Source organism: Nycticebus coucang, chromosome 16 (assembly GCF_027406575.1).
Source record: "Nycticebus coucang isolate mNycCou1 chromosome 16, mNycCou1.pri, whole genome shotgun sequence".
NCBI classification, from domain to species: Eukaryota; Metazoa; Chordata; class Mammalia; order Primates; family Lorisidae; genus Nycticebus; species Nycticebus coucang.
In genome coordinates, this window is record NC_069795.1 from 1,374,770 (window position 1) to 1,397,070 (window position 22,301).

General features: G+C 51.2%; 1 protein-coding gene across 2 annotated transcripts; it reads left to right on the forward strand.

The window, feature by feature from the left end:
• The first annotated feature begins 6,654 nt into the window (after positions 1–6,654).
• Positions 6,655–21,951, forward strand: POFUT2 (protein O-fucosyltransferase 2). 2 transcript variants are annotated; one of them, XM_053565421.1, is made up of 10 exons: positions 6,674–6,809; positions 8,373–8,623; positions 10,811–10,955; positions 11,580–11,690; positions 15,637–15,703; positions 16,602–16,727; positions 18,383–18,563; positions 18,794–18,917; positions 20,510–20,701; positions 21,542–21,951. In XM_053565421.1, exons 1-9 carry the CDS (start codon positions 6,679–6,681, stop codon positions 20,661–20,663), a joined length of 1,290 nt encoding a protein of 429 aa, XP_053421396.1. In that variant the 5' UTR covers positions 6,674–6,678; the 3' UTR covers positions 20,664–20,701; positions 21,542–21,951. The 2 variants fall into 2 exon arrangements, with proteins under 2 accessions (XP_053421395.1, XP_053421396.1); XM_053565420.1 differs by having other exon boundaries at positions 6,655–6,809; positions 20,510–21,951.
• Positions 21,952–22,301: the final 350 nt, after the last annotated feature.

Genomic DNA, 22,301 nt, shown 5'->3' on the forward strand with positions numbered 1-22,301 from the left:
GAGCGGGTGCCACCAAGCAGAGGTCATTCCCAGGCAGGGGCCTCTGGGGTTCAAAGCCATCTCTCTGAACTTCTCATGTTCTGGCTTTCCCAGTTTTCTGAGATTAAGATAGAAAGCTGTGGTTTGCAGAAAACTGTGGCGTTAGATGACGATCATTCCATTGCTGAGAGCCTTGAGTGGCCTGGAGGGGCTGGCTGTGGGAAAGCTCTCCCAGATCAACCCGGGTCGGCCAGACTGCTGGGGCCTGGGCTCTTGGTGAGTGGCACCAGTGTTTCTGGTGGAGCCTGGGCACAGATTCACCTGTTGAGGTGTCTCCTGAACTGGGCAGGTGCTGGGAGCCCTGGGTGCAGGCCCAGCAGAGGCTGAAGTGGTTGACTACCTCATGTCTCTCTCAACCTGCAAAACCAAGAGATTGCTGCAGTTCTGCGGGTTCCAGGGCATTCTCCTGCCTGCACTCAAGGCCCCTGCCTAGAATCTTGTGCTGCCTCTGAGTAGCGAGTGTCCACAGCCAGACGGGGAACAGAGACAGAGAGGGATGCCAAGGACCACACGGGTTGGGGGACCCCCAGATTTCTTCTTCTTCTTTTTTTTAATAATGTATTTTTTCCAATTTTATTTTTTTATTTTTTGCAGTTTTTGGCTGGGGCCGGGTTTGAACCCACCACCTCCGGTATATGGGGCCAATGCCCTACTCTTTGAGCCACAGGCGCTGCCCAGATCCCCAGATTTCAATCATTTCTCCTCCCTGGTTATTTACCAAAAAGTCCAGAACATTCTGCTCTTGAACTCTTAAGCTCCTAGGAGTTCAGTCCTCATGTGGCAGCATCAGAGCCCCCAGTGAGTACGTGGACAGGGAGGGTGCCCACGCCGGGGCACTCTGGTGCGTGTTCAGACATAATTTCCATGTCGATTGGAATGGATGCCCCAGCATCCCGTGCCCATGGTTTGGGGTTTTGATCCTAACCCCTCAGGAAATGTTTGCCCAGATGTGCCTATCCTGTCTGAAAGGCTCCTGCTGAGGAGCTAAGGACCATGCACTGCCTCCCCTCAGATGACTAGAACCACATTATCATCCCCCAAGGAAGTGAGGCTTCCAAACTATCATCCCCCAAGGACGCTCAGCAAGGCTGTGCAGATCTGCTGATTCACCAGCCACCATCCACGTGACTGTCTCTGCCGTGTGTCCAGACTTCATTTGTAATCATGGGTTTGTGGTATCTTGGCATCTTCTCCTTAATGAGCAGTCTCCCAATTCTGAATGGGCATTATTAGCTCTAACTATATTTATTTTATTGAGCAATAATAAAAATAATAATAATGCAAAGAAAGTAACATTCACATTGTCAAATAAGAGTATGTCTATTATAGAATGCTTTGACTCTGAGGTTCAGTATGGAGTCATCAGTTAACTTATTTTCTTTTCCAAAGTCTCAAAAAATAGACAACTAATATTTATAAATAAAAAGCTCTACCTTTATTATATTCCTCTTACGAAGGAAGAGATACACTGGAACCCGGCACAAGACCCCAGAACTTGCTGGGGAGGTTCACACGGATGTGTTACTGGCACCTGGGTCACACCTCCCACCAGTCAGCAAAACTCCAGCTTGTGCTTCTTCAGAGAGGAACCCCCAGGGCGGCCCCCTCCCTGCCCCTGCCTGCATTTCTATTGACGCTATCATCTGAGGGAAGAAGACCAGTCCTTGAGACCAGTCCTGCAAACATAAACGAGCAGCCTGCTTAAATAAAAACAAATTACGCACTGTTTGACATTTGCCAATGTTTCGATCCCAGAAAGGCCTGTGGGACAGTCACACATCCTGAGCAGTCTGGCTGTGCTCCTGCTCCAGCCGACCTGCCCCCACAGCTGCTGCAGCCTCCCACACTGCAGCTCCGCAGAGAGCGGATGTTTGCAGGCAGCTCACACCAAAACTGCCTGAGACAGACACCTCCCTCTGGGGATACAGACAGGTAGGTATCGCACTCTGGGCACCTCTTACTTGAAGCCCAAATTCGGGACTCAGGACATTTTAAAATGATTTTCTGAGCATCCAAGTGCATCTGGGTGGCCCAGTCTTTGTTTTCATAACTGGTAAGTGGCAGTTTCTCTCCTGGAGCCTCCATTTAGGACTGGTAAGATGGCAGTCATGCTGGGAGGTCACAACATGGGTCAAGCCTTGCTCCGCTGCAGCCAGGAGAGCAGCCGCTCACACCCCAAGCAAAGGTCAGGCTGGAGAGTCCAGGTGTGGGTGTGCTCCAAGTGGGTCCTGAATCCTGGCAGAGTGGCCCTCACCCTGAACCTGCCCCACCCCAGGTCTTCCCTGCTCCCACGTGCCCCACAGCCCAGGCTATGCTCCTTAACCCTTACATGGGCCACAGGGGTGTGTCCAGGCAGGTGGACAGGAGCCGTGTGCCCACATGGGTCCCATGCAGGAAGCTTGGGGAGGCATCTGGAGGAGGTGGCCTGGCCTGGTTTTCTGGAGGGCTGAACTCTCACTGTGGACCTTGAGCCCTTCAGGACCAGTCCCCACAGGTGTTGGGCATTCTTGGCCCAGAGGGCAGCCCCAGCTCTGCTGCCTGGGTGCTGATCCCAGGGGCTGACCACAGGTGGTTCCCTGACAGTCAGCTGCCCCTGGCACAGGCTCCTTCATGTCTCCATCGTGTGGTGGCCTAGGGCTGCAGGCATCCCCTCAGCTGCAGAATTGGCAGGGCAAGTGTGGGGCCATCTTGGTTGGCAGCCTCTGGACTAAGGACTCCTCTGGTCCTGGCCTCTGGCCCTCAAGCTGGCACACTGGAACTCCCTGCCCTGCTGTGATGCAGAAAGCAGTGCCCTCACTGAGCATTTCCAGGGACGAACGCCAGGGTTTTATGACAGGGACTTATGATGAGCAAGGGCTGGGGTTCTGCACTGAGCCCAGCAGTCCCAACACACAGATGGGCAGGGCCACGGGCTTTTGCTCACAGCAGTCCTGCTCCCCATCTCCCTGGCAGGGTGGCCATGCCCCTCCACGCATGCTGGCTCCCAGGCCACCCTCATGGCCCGGGGTGTTTGTGAACACAGCTACTGGGACGCAAGGAGCTCCAGGCTGTGCCCTCATCTGGGCCCTTAGGGTCCCTGCCCAGATGGCAGTCTGCCCCAGCTTCCAGAAGAATCTGCCTTTGCCCTGGACACTGTGGCTGCCCCAGCCAGGCTCAAGTGAGATCCAGCACTGAGCCTTGTGGCCTGTCCACGTCCCCACCACAGGGCTCAGGGAACCTCTAGGGGCTGGGAACCTGGGCTGCCCAGCTGAACCTCCTGAGTTTTGTAAGGGTATCTGATGTCCCAGGACCCAAAGGGGTCAAGTGTGGCCTTCACTAGGTGTTGGTCCAGGACCCACAAGTCACCAGAGGCCAAACTGAGCTATGTCCCCCTTCCCCCTTGGGGAGGCTTTGGGGCCCATCTTTGGGCACCTGAGCAGGGGTCTCAGAGGCCCAAGGCCTGCCTGGAGGGCTCCCTGCAGCCAGCCCAGCTCTGCTCTGTGGTTTCTTCTGCCCCCACCTCTAGTGCACACAGGGTGAGGGGCGCCTGTCCCCTCATTCTGAGCTTGTCAAACTCAGTCCTGGACCTGAGTAACCTGAGGCACTGGGGAAAGGTTCGTCTGCCCTCTACTGGCGCCACTTGGTGGGCCAGGCACAGCGTCCCCTCTGCCGCACCACTGGCCACCATAGAGGGGAAATAGGGTTATTTCTAGTTATTTGTACAAAGACTCTTTCTCTCTAATGAAGACTCATTAAGCCTCTCACAGGTCATTCCTGACAAAGGGTCAGTAAAGAAACCCCCAAGCCTAAAGGAGGGTGGCGTGGACTGGGGAGGAGGGAGAAGGAAGGAGTGGGCAGTGGGCGCGTGGGTATGCCTGCCTGCCTGGTACCAATTCCATCCTGAGAGAGACCAAGGATGGGCAGGAGGCAGTCCCCAGGTCTAGGCCAACACCACTGTTAACAATGGAGCCCACTTAATCCTGAAGGCCCCTAGGGCCAGCAGTGCTCCCTGCAGCAGGTGTGGCCTGGCCATGCAGCCCAGGGCGGGGGTGGCCCTCTCTGGCTTTGTGTGCTGCCTTTGTTTTCACTCTGGTTTCTGGTTTTGGAGAGGTCTGTGGTCCTCTTTATAAAGTGAGTTGCCTTCTATTTGGGCCATCACCAGTTCCAGGGAAAAAGAAAAAGTGCACCCCATACCCTTTTCCACTCAAATCGTTTGTAAAGAGCAGTATCTGTCCACAGAAATACCTGCAGACAGAAACCCCAAAGGCAGCCGGCACAAATGCCCGTGACGTGAGGGGCATAGTCTTGTTCATAGGGATTGCCTGTCTTTGGAGCCATGACCAAGCGTGGCTGCAGTGCTGTGGGTTCCTGGTGGAGTGACCACAGGGACACCTAACTTGGATGGCTCTGTGCACTCAGGGCTGAGGCACCAGGCCGCACTTTCTGGGCCCTGACTGGGAAGCACAGAGCTTCTCCACTGCTTGGGCCCAAAACACCTAAAGAGCTAGTCCCGGCCCACATTCCCAAAGTCCTCCTACAAACTCCACACTCAGACCCCTCACTGAGGACAAACCCAGGTGGTGTACTCTTTGTCTGGCTGTGTAGAGGACATGCTGCAGCCCCCTCCAACCGCAGTTCCCCTAACAAACGCTCTGGACTGAGCACCTGGCTCCTGGCACTTCTTTCTTTGGAATCCCAACAACCCCACATCTGGACACCCTGAGACACTTCCAGTTGGGAGCCCCCCTGGGACCACAGCTAAGACAAAACAGAAGCTGTCAAAATGACTTCCAAAGGGGAGCACCACTTACATTCGTGTCAGGTCATGGCTGCTCTACACCCTCACAAAACTCGCTATTGTCAATGTTTGTAATTTCACCATTCCAGGGGTGGACAGTGGTACCCACTGCAATTTTAATGTCCATTTTCCTAATATCTTAGCGATATTGAGCACCCTTTCATGCGCTCATTGGCTGTTTGCACATCTTCCTTTTTGTGTTGGTTGTCTATCTTTCTCTCATTAAATTCCTGAATTTTAGAAGATCCAAGTCTTTTGTCAGATAGGTTATTCTGAATGTATTCTCCCAGTCCTTGGCTCCCGTTGTTATTTTCTCAACAGTATCTTTCAAGGACCAGAAAGTTTTACTTGTTGATGAAATTCGACTTATCATTTTTCTTCTTTTAAGTTTCATGATTCTGTGTACCACTGAGTCTTTTTTTTCAAATGGCTGTCCAATTGTTCCACCACCATTCAGCACATGTGTGCTTCTGGGTTCTCTGCCACCTCTTTGGCTCCATGGTTGTGCACATCCATCTTTCAGCAGTAACACACCCCTCGATCACTGCAGCTTTAAAACCAGTCTGTAAGTTAGTGTTGGACATTTAGTGTTTGCTTCATACAGACAGGTAGCCAATATAGATCTCATCTGACAGTTTATTAAATTCACCAAAGATGTCTGTCTGTGCTTTTCTCTCCCTGGGATGTCTTTGTCTGATCTTGCTATCTGGATAATACTGGCCTCATAAATCAAGTTAGGACATCTTCTCTCCACTTCCATTTTTTGAATGGTAGAACTACTTCCTCTTTAAAAAGAATTCACCAGGCCAGGCTGTTAGCTCACGCCTGTCATCCTAGCACTCTGGGAGGCTGAGGAGGGTGGATTGCCCTGAGCTCAGAGGGTAGACCCGCCTGAGCCAGAGTTAGTTTGTTGTGTCGAGCGCCTTAGCTACTTGGGAGACTGAGACAAGAGAATCCCTTCAGCCCAGGAGTTGGAGGTTGCTGTGAGTTGTGACCCCTCCGCACTCAACTGAGGACCACAAAGTGAAACTATCTCAATAAAAAATAAATAAAAGCAAAAAAGAAAACTTCAAACTAAGACAATTGAAAGCAAAAAAAAAAAAAAAAAATTCACCAGGTTAGCCTCCTGGGCCTGAGATACTTGATTACAAATTTGACTGCACATTCAATTAAACAGATGAAGCGCAATTTATGTTTTGTCTTTTTTGTTGTCAGTTTTAGCAATCTGTACCCTTCAAGGAATTTGCCCAGAAATGCTATTAGTCAGAAATCTGACACCGCTGTCACAGCAGGCGCCCAGGACCGGCGGTTAGGTCACCAGAGCCTGCCAGGTCAGCTCCTGTGTGCGGCGCTGCCGGAGAGCACACCTGCTTCTGGACGCTTCCTCTAAACGCCCCAAACAACAAATACATTTAATACCCGCGCCGGAGGAGCTGACAGCACAGCAGCTGCGGCCCAGCCGGGATCTGTCACCACTCCGGACGCCGGCCACGCCCCCTTCCCCGGGAACCTCCCCCCGGCAGGACAGGAGCGCGGGACGCCGGGCCGGGGGGCCGGGAGGGGCGCGGAGCTCCATGCTGGATCTCAGCTGGATGAGTACACGGAGCCAGTGCCTGCATGACCCGCCGCCACCCACGCGGGGAAAAGCCAAGAGAGGACTGGACACCACAGAACTGTGCTGGACCTCCAGCGCAGGCAGAGGCTCTGCGCATGCGCACCTCACACCCTCCGACACAGGACGCATGCGTAAAACGGCGCCTCTGCATTGCCGTGGCTACAGTTAACGCGCTTCTCGGGGGCGGGGCATGCGTGCGTTTCCGGGGCGGGGAGCTGACGCCGGAAGTGCGTGGCCGCCGGGGGCCATGGCGGCGCTCGGCGTCGTGTACGTGCTGCTCTGGGCAGTGAACTGGCCGCCCATTTCGGCCTCGAGAGAGGAGTTTTGGCCTGGCCAGTCAGCGGCCGATATCCTGTCGGGGGCAGCGTCCCGCAGACGGTAAATGCTCGTCCGTGGGGCTACAGGAATGAGGCGGGAGTCCGTGGGGAGGGTCCGGGGTTCCGTGGGCCGGGCCGGGGTCAGTGAACCGCGACTGGGTAGGGCTCAGTGGGCCGCGGTCGGGGTCAGTGGGCGGGCACCGCGGAGGACAGCCTGAGGGCCGAACCCCGCCGCTCCTTGTCAGACGATGCAGGTCTGGGTTTGAGGGGCTTTGGAATCAAGTGTTTCATTGGGTCTACATCCAGATGTTGGATGTTCCTCGGATAAGTCTCCGGCATGAAACAGGCTTTATGTTCGCCAGTTATGGAGGACTTGGTACCAAACAGGTCCTCTGATGGTGCCAGGGATGGAAGATGGTTCAAAGACCCCTTCCTCTGGGTGTCCTCAGTCTTTGGAGGGGTTGGAGATGTAAACCAGGATTACACACAGCTGCACCTGTAGCGAAGAAGTCTGTGCAAAAAGCTAATACAGGGGCGGCGCCCGTGGCTCAGTGGGTAGGACGCCGGCCCCAAATACCTAGGGTAGCGGGTTCAAACCTGGCCCCAGCCAAACTGCAACAAAAAATAGCCGGGCGTTGTGGCAGGCGCCTGTAGTCCCAGCTACTCGTGAGGCTGAGGCAAGAGAATCACCTAAGGCCAGGAGTTGGAGGTTACTGTGAGCTGTAACGCTACAGCACTCTACCCAGGGCGATAAAGTGAGACTCTGTCTCTAAGTAAAAAAAAAAAAAAAGCTAATACAGACAAGGGGTGGTGAGAAGTGCAAGGACAGGATCCTCACAGAAGCTGGGTGACCTTTGCCTAGGGATTTTATAGACAGGGAGGGGTCTTGCTTTGGATAGGACAGTAGTTCTTAAAATGTGTCCAGGCATCCCTGAGGTTTCAGAACCATTCTAGTAGTAATACCAGAATTGGTGTTTTCCTTTTTCATTCCTCTGTGAGTTCACTGTAGAGTTTTTCCAGAGGCCACCTGATCTGTGATAGCTCAGCAGGTTGAATGCAGAAACAGAATTGAGAATCCAGCTATCACCAGATCCAAAAGAGATGTGCAGAAATTAAAAGCATTGCTATTCTTCTCAGTCATTAGTTTTACTTTGAAAAGTACACTTATTTTTTATTTAACATGTAATAGGCTTATTTTTAAGTGACTTAGTGAATACTTCTAGCTTTAACTTCTAATATAGAAGCTACCAATAGCTGTAACTCATACACGTAATAGCCATTTGGGGCCCTCAATAATTGCTTAGAGTGTAAAGAGATCTTTAGACTAAACCACTTTGAGAACCACAAGAGTACCGATTCTCAGGTTCTAGTCACTGAGATTCCTCTGGTCTTAGTTTTGAATTATCACTAATTGTTAAAAGATGTTAGGATGCCTGTTACTCCTACTCAAGGGCGCTAAGAGATGGATCATATAGAAACAGGTGAGCACCTGCCTTTGCTTTACAAACTAGAAACAATTGTAAGTGCCCATATTCCAGCGTTGTGCTGAGACTTGTATGTGAATCAGGTTTTCTGTGCAGAGTCTTCAGCATTCAAGACTGGTGTCCTGGTCCTCCCTGCTCAGGTATCTTCTGTATGATGTGAACCCCCCGGAAGGCTTCAACCTCCGCAGGGATGTCTACATTCGCATCGCCTCCCTTCTGAAGACTCTTCTAAAGACAGAGGAGTGGGTGCTTGTCCTGCCCCCGTGGGGGCGCCTGTATCACTGGCAGAGTCCTGACATCCATCAGGTCCGGATTCCCTGGTCCGAGTTTTTTGATCTTCCAAGTCTCAATCAAAACATCCCTGTCATTGAGTATGAGCAGTTCATTGCAGGTGAGGCAGAGCTCTAGGCTGAGGGGCCGTGGTGGCATAACTGCGGCCAAGCAGTTGTTTCCTTCTTTCTTTAGGGAAAGGGTCTTGCTCTGTCACCCAGGCTGGAGTGCATTGGCATGATCATAGCTCACTGTAACCTCAAGAGGATCACTGGGGTCAAGTGATCCTCTTGCCTCATCCTCCCTAGAGGCTGGGACTACAGGCATACACGCCGCTAATTTTTAAATTTTTTTGTAGAGACAGGGTCTCTTCATGTTGCTCAGGCTATTCTCAAACTTCTGGCCTCAAATGATCCTCCTGCCTTGTCCTCCCAAAGCAATAGGATTATTGGCGTGAGCCTTTGGACCAGGCCTCATTTCTTTTTTTTTTTAATTTTTATTATTATTTTTTTATTATTAAATCATAGCTGTGTACATTAATGCGATCATGGGGCACCATACACTGGTTTTATAGACTGTTTGACACATTTTCATCACACTGGTTAACATAGCCTTCCTGGCATTTTCTTAGTTATTGTGTTAAGACATTTACATTCTGCATTTGCTAAGTTTCACATATACCCTTGTAAGATGCACGGCAGGTGTAATCCCACCAATCACCCTCCCTCTGCCCAACTCCCCCCTCCCTTCCCTCCCTTCCCTCCCTTTCCCCCTTCTCCCTATTCTTAGGTTATAACTGGGTTATAGCTTTCATGTGAAAGCCATAAATTAGTTTCATAGCAGGTCTCATTTCTAACGTAGACATTAGGCAGAGCTCAAGATTGCCATAAGCCCACTGGAGCCTTGCCGGCACCCTGGACCAGCTCACACGTCTCCCTCAGGCCTATTGTAGCTCCTGCTTTGTGCAGAGCCTATTTCCCTTCCCCAGACTACCAGAGACCTTTCGTAACACTCCAGCAGAAACAGACCTGAAGTGTATGTGCCCTCTCACCTCTGAAAACCATGGCAGCCTGGCAAGTAGGCAGAATTGAGTTAGAGCTGCCCTAAAAAAAGCACCAGGCCTGAATGTTGTCCTAGGAGGACTCGGCTCCCTATGCCAAAGGCATTTTACATGGTGGAGGACGTGAGTGTGTGTGGAGCAGATTGCATGGTGTCTCACTACAGTGCCAGTGAGGACCTCTGCAGGTGCATCTTGTTTAATTTCCTGCTGCCTGATCTTTCTGTTAATTTTTCAGAGAGGGATTAAAGTTTTTCTTAGAATAAAGGCATTTAGAGCTTTCTTTAATTTTGTTTGGAAGATATAAATTCATAAACAAATGATACTTCTCTGCTGCATTGGAGAGGCCTTGAACAAGAATGAGTGACTTTGGATTCAGGCTGCTGTAAGTGAGTCTGGGCTTAGTGTCTGGGAGGGGCTGGGGGCTCCTCTCTGCTGTTTTCTAAGCCTCCAGCCCTCAGGCTGGAGCAGACCAGGAGCAGCATAGGGAAGGTAGTGGTTTGTGTTACCAGCTGCTGAGGCCCATGCTCTGTTTTGACACCTCCCTGCTGTTTACCATCCTGAGACTTGCTGAGTCTTCATCTATTAGGGGGAAGGAAGGGAGTATTTGTTCTAGGACAGGGCTGCCAGGAGACTGCACTCGAAGAAGCATGTAGCTCAGCTAGCAGGGCCCTGGCACGTAGGGTCTCCATCATACCCACCTCTGTAGCTCTGGCCTTAGCCACTGGCCACACAGTCATGAGTGAGTGTGAAAAAAGACCAGAATTCCACTTTCTCACCACTGGCTGTGTTCAGTCCATCTTTGAGCAGATCTTTATTGATTGCTAGCATGTGGCAGTTGGCACCTTCTTGGGGTGCAGGGCCCACAGCCTCCTGCTGTCCTGGGGCCCCTGTCCTAGCAGAAATAGCACAGTTACCAAGTGAAAAAATCAGTCAGGATTCGAAGAGCTTGAGGAGAAAAATCAGGCAGGTGGGGGGCAGGTTAGAGCCAGCCTGGAGGGGATAGTTTGGGCAGGGAGCTGCCTAGGCAGGGCCCTGAGGAGGGAGCATTCAGGCTCTGGAGGAGCATAGGTGAGGGGGTAGGCCTGTGCAGCTGAGCCGGAAGGTCTTCGTCCTGCCCGATCTCCAGCCCTTTGTGGGAATAAGACGACCTTAAATAAATTGGTAAAAGCTACCTGCGTTGGTGGCTGTGCAGTGTGTGCTTTGAACTGGCTCTGATTCCCATTACTGCTGTGGTTCTTCTTTCCCCAGAGTCTGGAGGGCCCTTCATTGACCAGGTCTACGTCCTGCAGAGTTACGCTGAGGGGTGGAAGGAGGGCACCTGGGAGGAGAAGGTGGACGCTCGGCCATGCATCGATCAGCTCCTGTACTCGCAAGACAAGCACGAGTATTACAGGTACCACTATAGGGCGCCAGTGGCACTCACGGAGTCCACTGTCTGACAGATTCCTGAGGACCCCCTTCCCTATGTCCTGATGGGCAGGCCTGTGCCCTGATGTGCCCGTCTCCTTTGTGCTGCAGCCTCAGGATGAGCCCCAGCAGCCTCCTGCCCCTGCACGGATAGGAGCTCAGGTTGTTTTTATAAACACCCCTGAGTTAGATCTGTTACTGACTGTAGCTGTGGGAATTACCCCCAGGGGCTCTGATGCAGCCCTTCCTTGGCAGAGATGTCACCTAACAACATCACCTGTAAAGCGATAAGGTTGTATCATGTGACGGTGGCCACCACTCTGGCTCTGCAGGGTCCTTCTCCACCACCCTTGCCTCTACCTGTGAGCAGAACTGTCCAGAATCATGAGGAAAGCTTCAGCAGCCCATGAATCAAATCAAATTGAAATTCATGGTTTTCTTTAAAAATTTTCTCAAGAGTATCACAACCAGGATCAGTAAGTTTTTCCTAAACGCAGCAGCTACATTTCATCACAGTTGAGCCACTTTGTGCGCTGTACGTCTGGATGTGTTTGTTACCTGTGTGAAAGCAAAAGAAATTAATACAAGTCCTGTGGGTTTTGTTTTGCAGAGGATGGTTTTGGGGTTATGAAGAAACCAGGGGGTTAAACGTTTCCTGTCTGTCTGTCCAAGGATCGGCCTCCGTCATTGCACCTGTGCTTCTGAGAAACACTTCCGCTCGGTGAGTGCTGGCCCAGCCTGCCCTGGGCCTGGCCCTCCAGGCAGTGGGTGCCTGTGTTCTGGCTGTGGTGAGGGCATAGGACTGTCCTCCTGTCTGTTTCCCCACAAGCACGCCCCAGCTCAGGCCTCTTCTCAGCCTGTGGTCCCTGGGGAAGCTGCAGATTGAACTTCACATAGAATCAGGTTGCAGGTGGTAGAGATGGGAGGCCCAGTTCTGCAGCCATGAGGGAGGCTTCAGAGGCTGTGGCAAAGATGAAGTCCTACAGGTGATCAAGGAGGGGCTGGGGGAGTGGCTGGGTGGGCTCAGGCCATGGGTCTTCTCTGCACCAAGGGAGCTGTCCTTGTGGTCCTGTGGGCTGGGCCAGTCTGCACATCATTATGGGCACAGCTGCTGCGAACCCGAGAAGATGGGCCAGCTTCAGTGGTGTTCAGGAAGACAGCCTCCACTGGAGGGTGGGGCAATAGGGACGCAAAGACCGCTCCTGGCAGCAGAATTTGGTGGAACTGCTGGGGAGCATGGTTCAGCCTTGTGACTTGGTGAGCCTACCCTGTGGCCACACCTGGATCAGGCACCACATGCCCATCCACAGCAGTACCAATAAAGAGAGTGACATGCTCTAAGTTGGGGGGAATAAACTGCTGCTGTGTTTTATGATAAAAGTCAGTTGGGATGTGATGTCCAGTGAGAGAATGAGAAAAATAAGTGTAGTCTGGTATCATTCACATGAAGTCAGAGATAGTCCCCTGCGTAGGCAGGTAGGGGCAGGGCCCCTAGGGCATGTGGGGATGCAGTGCGTTCATGTTAGGACACTGCTTACGTGTGTACAAGGGAACGTACATCGCTAAGCACACCACCACGTTTTATAGTAAAGCTCACAGCAGGCAGAGGCTCTGTGTCTCACCAGAACTAGCCTCGTGTCAATGTACGTGTTGGTCTAAAGACACGAATCAGGCCGTGTGGGTGACGTGCATGTGCACTGGGTGGTTTGCCCTTTTTCCCATGTGACCACACGTTTCGGGTGTTGTTAAGGACCTGGGGGCATAGCCTCATTCTTTCACAGCTGTCTTTGCACAGATGTAAGAGAATTTATTGGACCAGCCTATGTTGGTGCCTTTTGGTTGATTCCAAATGGAAAAGGTTTTGTAGAGAAGTCTGTGCTCAAGCAACAGGGCAGTGACAATGTGAGTGACACCTGGAACGGGAGCAGCTGGGGGTGGGCACACTCTCAGTGGTGCTCATTGGGAGGTCGCCCATGGTGGCCAGGCAGAGAAGTCCCCAGGCAGCTGCTAGGGCAGTCCCCAGGCAGCTGCTAGGGTAGAGTGCCGTAGTTCCTGGGTCTCCTGAGAGTACAGTCCCTGGTCTGTTAAACTGTGTTTCTTTGATTTCGGAGGAAGACTACATTTAAAAAGCCTGTTAAGTCCAGGTGCAGTGGCTCATTCCTTTAATCCCAGCACTGTGAGAGGCCAAGGTGGGTGGGTCCCTTGAGCTCAGGATTTCCAGACCGGCCTGAGCAAGAGTGAGCTCCCATGCATCTCTACTAAAATAGGAAAATTAGCCGGGGTCATGGTGGGCACTTGTAAGTCCCAGCTAGTGGGGAGGCTGAGACAGGAGGATCGCTTGAGCCTAGGAGTTTGAGGTTGCTATGAGCTGTGTCGCCACAGCACTCTGCCCTGGGTGACAGAGTGAGGCTCTGTCTCAGATAACAAAACAAAACCTTTTGAAAAAATGTTATTTCATAAAGCGCCACATTAAGTCTTTCACTAGTATTTTCTCTGTGGAAATTTAAAATTTTCATATCATCAGATATGTCTGTCTGTTCCTTAAAGTTTCTGGGTTTTCTTACCCCAACTTTTACCATCCCAATATTCTTTTTCCTCATCCTCTTCAGTAGCTGGGACTGCAGGTGCCACCACCCTATCTCTACAAAAAATTAGTGTATTTAAATTAGTGTATTTTTTTGTAGAGATAGGGTTTCACTATGTTGCTCAGCCTGGTCTTGAACTCCTGGCCCCAAGCAATCCTCCTGCCTGGGCGTTTCTCTTTTTTATTTTTTTATTATTATTATTTTTAATGTTGGGGATTCATTAAGGGTACACAGGACCAGGTTACATTGATTGTTTTTGTTAGGTAAGGCCCCTCTATATAATTCTGTCCCACCCCTAGTTGCCTGGGCCTTTCACTATGCTGGGGTCACAGGTGTGAGCCATGTGCTGGCTGTGGTCTACTTTATGCTCTTTCAGTTTTCATAATTCTTTGAGCCACTGAAAGTTATGCTGTGTTAAGAGCAAAGGTTCCGTGTATCTCGAGATGCTGTCTCAGGCCACCCAGTCCTGCTGGATAGGGGCTGTTTGTCTGTGTCACCCCGTGAGGGATGGTCTCTCTTACCAGAGGGAGCACCTATCCCTGTCTTATTAGGGTGATTCTTTTGGTGACAGGAGTGGATAATGACTCTTCTGCCTTTGTGATGGCATCTGTCATTATATGGCTTTGCTCCTTTACCTGTGATAAGTTACGTGATAGGTTCCCTGGCATTGAGCTGTCTGTGCTTTCCTGGAATGAACTCCTTTTGTTATGTGTGTTGTTCTTTTAATATACTGCCGACTTCTCTTGGCTCATTTCATTTGTTTTGTCTTTTGTCTTTTTTTTTTTTGTATAGCCAGTCAGAGGTGAGTTGGGTGACAGCTGATACAGTGGCTACAATAGGAGAAACACTTCACAAGTGTTAGAATCACATAGCATGAAAGTTGCAGACAACAGGTGAGATTGCCCTGTCTGCCTCAGATAGATTGGAGCCGGGACTGTCTATCCTCCCGAGGGGGAGGCTCCTGCTTGCACGTCTATGGTGTTCTAGGTGGCCCTTTGAGAAGTCCCTGCATGTCCTGCCCTCCCTGTGCATCCACGTGTGCGTGTCCAGCTGTGAGCAGGCTGTCACCAGACATTCCTGCAGATTGTGGCTATTCAGTAAAGATGCTCTCGGAAGGGTGGTGCCTGTGGCTCAGTGAGTAGGGCCCGGCCCCATATACCAAGGGTGGCAGGTTCAAACCCAGCCCCGGTGGAACTGCAACCAAAAATAATAGCCGGGCGTTGTGACGAGCGCCTGTAGTCCCAGCTGCTCGGGAGGCTGAGGCAGGAGAATCGTGGAAGCCCAAGTGCTGGAGGTTGCTGTGAGTCCTGTGATGTTATGGCACTCTACCCGAGGGCGGTAAAGTGAGACTCCGTCTCTACAAAAAAAAAAAAAAAGATGCTCTCGGAAGAACACTGCCGAATAATGGCATCTGCTCTGGTGAACCGGTGGCAGCTGTGGCTCTGAGCCTCCAGAGCCACTTCCTCTGTGTCCAGGCAGCTCAGGCAAATGTCTCTGTACTGAGTAAGAGCTTCCCTTTATGCCGGGGTACAGTGCCTCATGCCTGTAATCCCAGGGAGGCCAAGGCAGGTGGACTGCCTGATTTCACAAGTTTGAGACCAGCCTGAGCTAGAGGGAAACCCTGTCTCTAAAAATAGCTGAGCGTTGTGGTGGGTGCCTGTAGTTCCGACTACTTGGGAGGCTAAAGCAAGAGAATCGCTTGAGCCCAAGAGTTTGAGGTTGCCGTGAGCTGTGATGCCATAGCCCTCTACCAAGGGCTACAGAATGAGATTCTGTCTCAAAAAAAATAAAAGGGCTTCTCTTTGTGCTTAATCCTATGGCTTTCCGTGGCTGGGTGTCCTTTCTCCTTGCTCCCAAATAAATCCGTTATGTTAGGGAATCCTTTTCTCTGATGTCATTTTTCAGGTTGATGGTAGGGGTTGACACCCTCGCAGGACCATGGTCAGAATCCCTGAAGGATTTGGTCTCCCACTGCTTCCCTGGCCTGGGGCTCGCCCGCCCTGTGCTCTCCCAGTGGGTGAGGGTGATCTCTCCTAACTCTCACATCATTAAGCTCTTCATTTTCCTTTTGTTTAAAAATAGGTCTGTGATGTTAGACAGAGCCGAAAACCTACTGCATGACCACTACGGAGGAAAAGAGTACTGGGACGTGAGTATCCCTGGGGGTGCTCTCCTAGAGTTGTGTGGTGTGAAACAGCTGACAGTGTGTTTCCTTGACCTTGCCCATTAAAATTGTGAGGTTCCTGGAAGCCATAGATTTTGGGCACCGGCAGTGATCTTTTACCCCACGCAGCAGACAGGCTATGCATCTTACTTTGAACCTGCTGAGCTTGGGGCTGGGCCTCGGGAACCCCGCTGGGCTGTGGCACTCCTGCCTCCAAGGATGTGGGCCCTGAGTGGAGTGGGGGGCTCCTGAGTCACTGGCTTGTTTGGTGGCTGGAGTTTAGAGCCCTTCTTTCCTCTGTTAGTTTTGGAAGTGGGAACATTTTCTGCGGTGAGTCTTTAACATCGGAATTAGTGACCTTTGATGAAACCACAGTTACCAGGAGTGAGTGGTGACAGTGTCAGGGAGAGCAGCTGGTTCTCCTGCATCATCAGCTGGTATGTCCATGTCGGGGACAGATGAGAGAGCAGGCATCTGGTTTGCAGGAGACACAGTCCTTGCTCCAGAGTTCTGCAGTTCAGTCCAGTTCGACATGGCGCTTACTGAGCAAAGCCTAAAATTTCGAGTTGGGGAGAAACTAAGGGAACCCTGCAAGTGACCGGCCACTTCTTGCCTGGGGGCCTGGCCCTTGTACTCTGTTGGTTTGGGGTAGGAGGTGGCTTCATGTAGAGCCTCTTCGAGAGCCTCCGCAGGGACAGCCCTGGTTCCCAGGCACCTGTGGTGGGGGAGAAGTGCCTGCGGGGTTTGTTGCAGCAGGGGGGTGGGCAGTGAAAGGCCAAAAAGAGCCCCGCTTGGGAGGTCTGGAGGCCAGGCAGGCAAGTCCACGCCGCAGCTTGTCCTCTGAAACCACAGGGGCAGCGCTCAGGGCCCTGTGTGTCCACAGAGCCGGCGGAGCATGGTGTTTGCCAGGCACCTGCGGGCGGTGGGAGATGAGTTCAGGAGCAGGTATCTGAACTCCACAGACCACGCGGACAAGATCCCCTTTGAGGAGGACTGGACAAAGATGAAGGTATTTTTGTTAATTAGAGAAAATGTGAATTCTCTCTTCAGATGCCCCAAAACTCATCCATTAAATTTAAGAAGTCAGAACAGGAGTTGGTGCCTCTGTCCCTTGTAGATGCTGTGGTCCCTTTCCAGAAGCAAGTTACTGTCCTGATGGTGGGGACCCCTCACTTCAGTGCAAACTCCAAGAGGTTGCACTGTGCAATTCTCTATTTACTAGAATTTGGACATTGTTACAGGTCCAGCCTGTAATGAAGGATTGTTTGTAAAGTGAGGTGAAAAATATGAAAGTAGGAAGTAAAAGATGGTGATCAGAGTTACAGTCCCACATCTTATGATACATGAGCAGTAAAGGGAAAAGGCAGGAGTCACCCAGACTCGCCCAGAAACACTGTTAAGACCATTTTGGCCTAGTGTTGTCATTTTGTTATTTTATGTGTATACTTAAATTTTTTTTTAACGTTTAGGTTTTCTATAATGTAATTTCTAGGAGCCATATTTTGCTTATTCACATTGACATTTTTTATCATTTTCATCATCTCTTCTTTGCCTTGTTTTTAACAGCAAAACGTTACAGGAAGGAGTAGAGTCATAGGCAGGAGCAGCCTCATGGGGAGGAGCAGCCTAACAGGGAGGAGCAGCCTCACGGGCAGAAGTAGCCTCATGGGGAGGAGCAGCCTCATGGAGAAGAGTAGCCTAACAGAGAGGAGTAGCTTCACAGGGTGGAGTAGCATGGCACCCAGCTGTTCTTGTGGAACACAAGAGTCTGTTCCAAGGGAGAAGGCAGTGTTCAAGCAATAGTCAAGTTGCTCGTACATTTTTATTGGAAAAAATATTTTATTGGTTTTTATTAACTTTTTCCAATCCATGTGTTTAATTTTTATTTTATTTTATTTTTTTTTAAAGTCATTGACTTATTATTATTTATTTATTAAAAATATTTTTTTTGAGACAGATGCTCACTCTGTTCCCCTGGGTAGAGTGTTGTGGCATCATCAGAGTTCACAGCAACCTCAAACTCTTGGGCTCAAGCCCTCTTCCTGCCTCAGCCTCTTTTTTTTTTTTTTTTTTTTATTGTTAAATCATAGCTGTGTACATTAGTGCAATCAAGGGGTACAATGTGCGGGTTTCATATACAATCTGAAATATTCTCATCAAACTGTTCGACATAGCCTTCATGGCATTTTCTTAGTTACTGTATGTAGGCATTTGTATTCTGCATTTAGTAAGATTCGCCTGTACCCATTCTAAGATGCACTGTAGATGTGGCCCCACCAGTTACCCTCCCTCCACCAAAACCTCCCGCCTCCCTTCCCTTTCCTTGGCCCTTTCCCCAGTCTTGTGCTATAGTTGGGTTATAGCCTTCACGTGAAAGCTATAATTTAGCTTCATAGCAGAGCTGAGTGCATGTGTTTAATTAAAAAAAAAAAAAATTTTTAATTTTACCAAGATAAAAGGGCCTGTAGTAATTACTTTATGGTCTTGAGAAGATAGTCAATCCCCCTGAGATTCTGTCTGCGAATCCCCTAGACAGACCTGAAGGTGACCCATGGAGTACGCCAAGTGGAAATGCGTGTCCTGCCGGGGCCCAGGGCGAGTTCCCACCTGCTCAGCTCCCCACTTCCCCCAGCAGTTTCATTACGTCTTGTGGTTCTTTGCTAGGTCAAGCTGGGCTCTTCACTCGGGGGGCCCTACCTTGGTGTCCACCTGAGAAGGAAAGATTTTATCTGGGGCCACAGAGAGGACGTGCCCAGTCTGGAGGGGGCCGTGAGGAAGATCCGTAGCCTGATGAAGACTCACCAGCTGGACACAGTGTTTGTGGCCACAGATGCCATCAGAAAGGGTATGGAACTTTGACTAGAGACTCTTCCATTTCTTTGTGGGCCATGGTTAAATTCTGGCTGACCCAGGCATGCATAATCTTCAGCTGTTATTCGAGGAAGAGAAATCTGAATTGTGTCTTCCCCTGACAGTCAGTTCCTGAAGATTCCACAGCAGCAGAGCGTGTGTGCCCTTCCTTCTTCCCTTGCTCCTGCGGGGCCGGGATCAAAGGCCTCTCCTTTTACTTTGCAGAATATGAAGAGTTAAAAAAACTGTTACCTGAAATGGTGAGGTTTGAACCCACTTGGGAAGAACTAGAACTCTACAAAGATGGCGGCGTAGCGATTATTGACCAGTGGATCTGCTCACACGCCAGGTGCCCCTGACTTCTCTGTCAGCTGAGGGTGGGTGTGGTTGTTCTCAGAAGGCTCATGCGTCTCCAGACGCGGTGCATCTGACCAGGTGACCACCTGTGTGCACACCCTGACCCCCTGCCTCGTTTCCTGTGTCTTTTATCTGTGTCTCTTGTGATGTTCACAGTTTCTTCAGGCCGGACCTTACGTGCCGGCTTCCTCCATGGCATGCCACTGTCATTGCTTCAGCCCAGAGCTCTGCTTCCCCTTCCTGTCACTCCCAGTCCCCGCTGTCCACCCTGCCTGAGTTATTGATACCCTGGGTTTGGTTCACAGTTGTGGTGGTGCGTGTGGTGCTGGAGACGCCCATAGACTGTCCCAATATCTGGGCGCATGGGGCCCGTGTGTGTGTCCTTACTGCTGTGGGCTGTGCCCTCAGGAGAAGGCCCAGGCCTCTGGTGTCCAGAGACTCGGCTGCACCTCTGCACAGAAAACCAAGGTTGGGATTAGGTCAGAAGATTTTGAGCAAAATGAAAAATGAAAGTAGAGCGAATGATTTTCCTTTTGGCTTCAGAGCTCTCAGAGACCCGTAGCAGTGTGTGTGGGTGTGTATACATGTTTTGTTGTTTCACAGCCTAGCCAGCCGTATTCCTGCCTGGGGGTGTTTAGCTTCCCAAGCCTGCACCCCCCACTATGTCTAGTGACTTTCTGTCTTGTTCTGGGCATTGCACATAAAAGACTCGCAGAGGCCCCATGATACCATTTTTCCAGAGTGAGGGTCCCCTTTTCCTGTGTTAAGCAGATGGGATGAGGAACTGGTTTCTCGGTTGTATTAGGATTGGGGTTTTGTGGGGGCTGAGTTACAGGCTCATCCCTGACCTTCCGGTGGGGCCTCAGGGTTTCTGATTGAGAACTTGACAGCTTGGCCCTGGAAGTTCTGCTTCAGGGAGGTTTTGCCCTGAGGCCTTTATCCTCCTGCCTTCATCCTCAGGAAGCCCTGGGTCCCCAAGTGTGAAGGGCCCAGCCCAGCTCACTGCAGCGCTGTGCCTGCCGATGGGCACAGGCCTGTGCAGGCTCCCAGCCTAAGCGCAGTGCTATGCGCACAGCACACAACTAATGTCAAGATTTGATTGGTGGTTCCGTGCTATCAGTGAGCTAGGCCCAACACTGCATGTGGTTCAGAGGAATGGGGGGCTCTCGCCCCAGGGGTTGAGAGGGTCCCAGAGAGGCTGTCCCCACAAACCCAGACAGTGTGAAGGGGCTCTGGGCAGCATGTTACTGCAACTCACAGCATCAGGGCCCACTGAGCATGGGCCAGAGTAGTGTCGTGAGGAATCAGGAGCCTTATCTACAGCGCTCCCAGCACTGGCGTGCCTGCCCTGGCATTTTGCAACAGGAGGAAGCCCATGGCAGGGCAGGGGTGCTGAGGCTCACTATGTCCGTGGAGTTGGGTTGGGGCAGAAACGGCAGGCAGAGCCGCATGGTATGCAGACATCGATGGCCCCTGGGGAAGGTGGGCCAGGCCAGACAGGTATCTAGAGGGCACATGTCATGAATTGATTGATAGGTGGATTGGTTCTGTGTAACTCTGGGAACCTCCTATGATCCTTTGCAGGTTTTTTATTGGCACCTCAGTCTCAACATTTTCTTTTCGGATTCATGAGGAGAGAGAAATCTTGGGGTTTGACCCCAAGACAACGTACAACAGATTTTGTGGCGACCAGGAGAAAGCATGTGAGCAGCCTACGCATTGGAAGATTGCGTACTGAGGTGACACCTGCAGACACTGGACACGTGGTGGACACAGGTGTGGCCATGGGTCTGCTCTGTTCCCCAGTCAGGGATTAGGCAGACAGGACTGTCCTTCAGCCTGCAGGACCAGAGGAGGCTGCGCTCGCAGGCGGCACATCTAGGGTTGTGCCCATTCTCGGGTCTCCCTCTGCCTCGTCTGCATGTGAAGCTCCTCCACCTGCAGGGTTGTGGCTGTATTTGCAGTCAGGGTCTGTGACACGCATCTCAGCTGCACATGAGGCCTGTGGGGTGATCCAGAAACCCAGGACACGTTGTCAGAGCCTGTCTTGGGGCCTTTCTGACACCTTTGGTTTCCTGCATATTTTAAGCGAGCGGATGCTGGTGGGTGAGTGCCCCATCTCAGGTGGACTCGGAGTTGATGTTTCTTTGGAGCTGGTGTCTTCCTAAGCCTGTTGACTAATTGCACATGTCTATGGGGGCCACCAGAGAAGGCTCTTCCACCCTGGCCCTGCCCTTCTGCCTGCTGGGAGACCATGAGGGGGCTTGTTTCCTCATGGGGAGGATGAGGACCCTGTCACCCTGTCACCTTGTGCTGCACTCTGAGGGTCCTACTCACTACATCAGAGTCCAGAAACTTCCCTGTTGGGGTCTCCAGGGGAAACTTGGGGTTGTCTGTGAGACACTTGACTCAGTTCTCACACCAGGGCCTGGCTGGCTGCTTTGCACTCACCTCCAGCGGGTAGTCACCTGTGTGGCCCCTGGATCCATCACTCACCATTGATTGAGAAATAGACATGAGAAGTGATGGTCACACTAGCTTTAAAATGCTGCATCTAAGATGAACTGCTCTGTCAGGTGGCTCTTTGTACCCATTTTTACAAAAATCCTTTTCTAGGTCTTCCTGCTGCCACCACAAGGGTACCTGCAAGGCGGGAGCAGAGCTGGCTCGGGGCCCCTCCCACCCCTGGGCCCCTTCCTCAGCGTGAACTCCCACAACAGTGTCTTGTGACACTGAGCAGCCACTTTCTGCATGTGCTGGGGGTGCAGGGACAGATGCTCATGACGGTTAGAAGATGGTCAGTGAGCAGGGATGGAGCCTTCCTGCTCTGAGCCTGGCTAGTCTAGGACACTGCCTTCCGTGTCTTCTCCCACGCTTTAAAACTGACTCTGAAAGTGCATTTGGGTCCTGTCGTATTACCTGAAGCTGTGCAGGGTATATGATGACATATTTATTCTTTTTCCATTTATACATTCAAATGTTATTAATAAAATTTTCTACAAAGCTGGAATTCTAGAAAACTGCCTTTTTCATACATTGGATTTTCTTTAGGCTGAGAGGTACATAAAACATTTTGTACTATCACCATGTGCCTTCCTATGGCAGTTGGTAGTCCTGGACACAGTCTCATTCCCACCACACAACAAAATGTGGAAAACCCCTCTGATTTCTCAGAAAGCAGATTGTGAACAGATGTGATGGACAGTGCAGGGCTGCCTGCTGGGCCCATGAGTGCTGTGGGTTTGAGCTTCTCTGTTAGGGCACCACCTTCTTCCCCAGAGCCCCCTACTACTCAGAGGGCCAGCAAGGCCTTGTCACCATCCACAGCAGCCCGGCTCACCTATGTTCACTGGACTATGTTGAAGGGCTGTTTAGG

What these genes read in the sequence shown, in the direction of transcription:
- POFUT2 (XM_053565420.1), top strand. Translation starts at nt 6,679, where the DNA reads ATGGCGGCGCTCGGCGTCGTGTACGTGCTGCTCTGGGCAGTGAACTGG. An exon ending in GGGGCAGCGTCCCGCAGACG is followed by an intron (nt 6,810 to 8,372) that starts GTAAATGCTCGT and finishes CTCCCTGCTCAG; the next exon opens with GTATCTTCTGTATGATGTGA. An exon ending in GACAAGCACGAGTATTACAG is followed by an intron (nt 10,956 to 11,579) that starts GTACCACTATAG and finishes TTTGTTTTGCAG; the next exon opens with AGGATGGTTTTGGGGTTATG.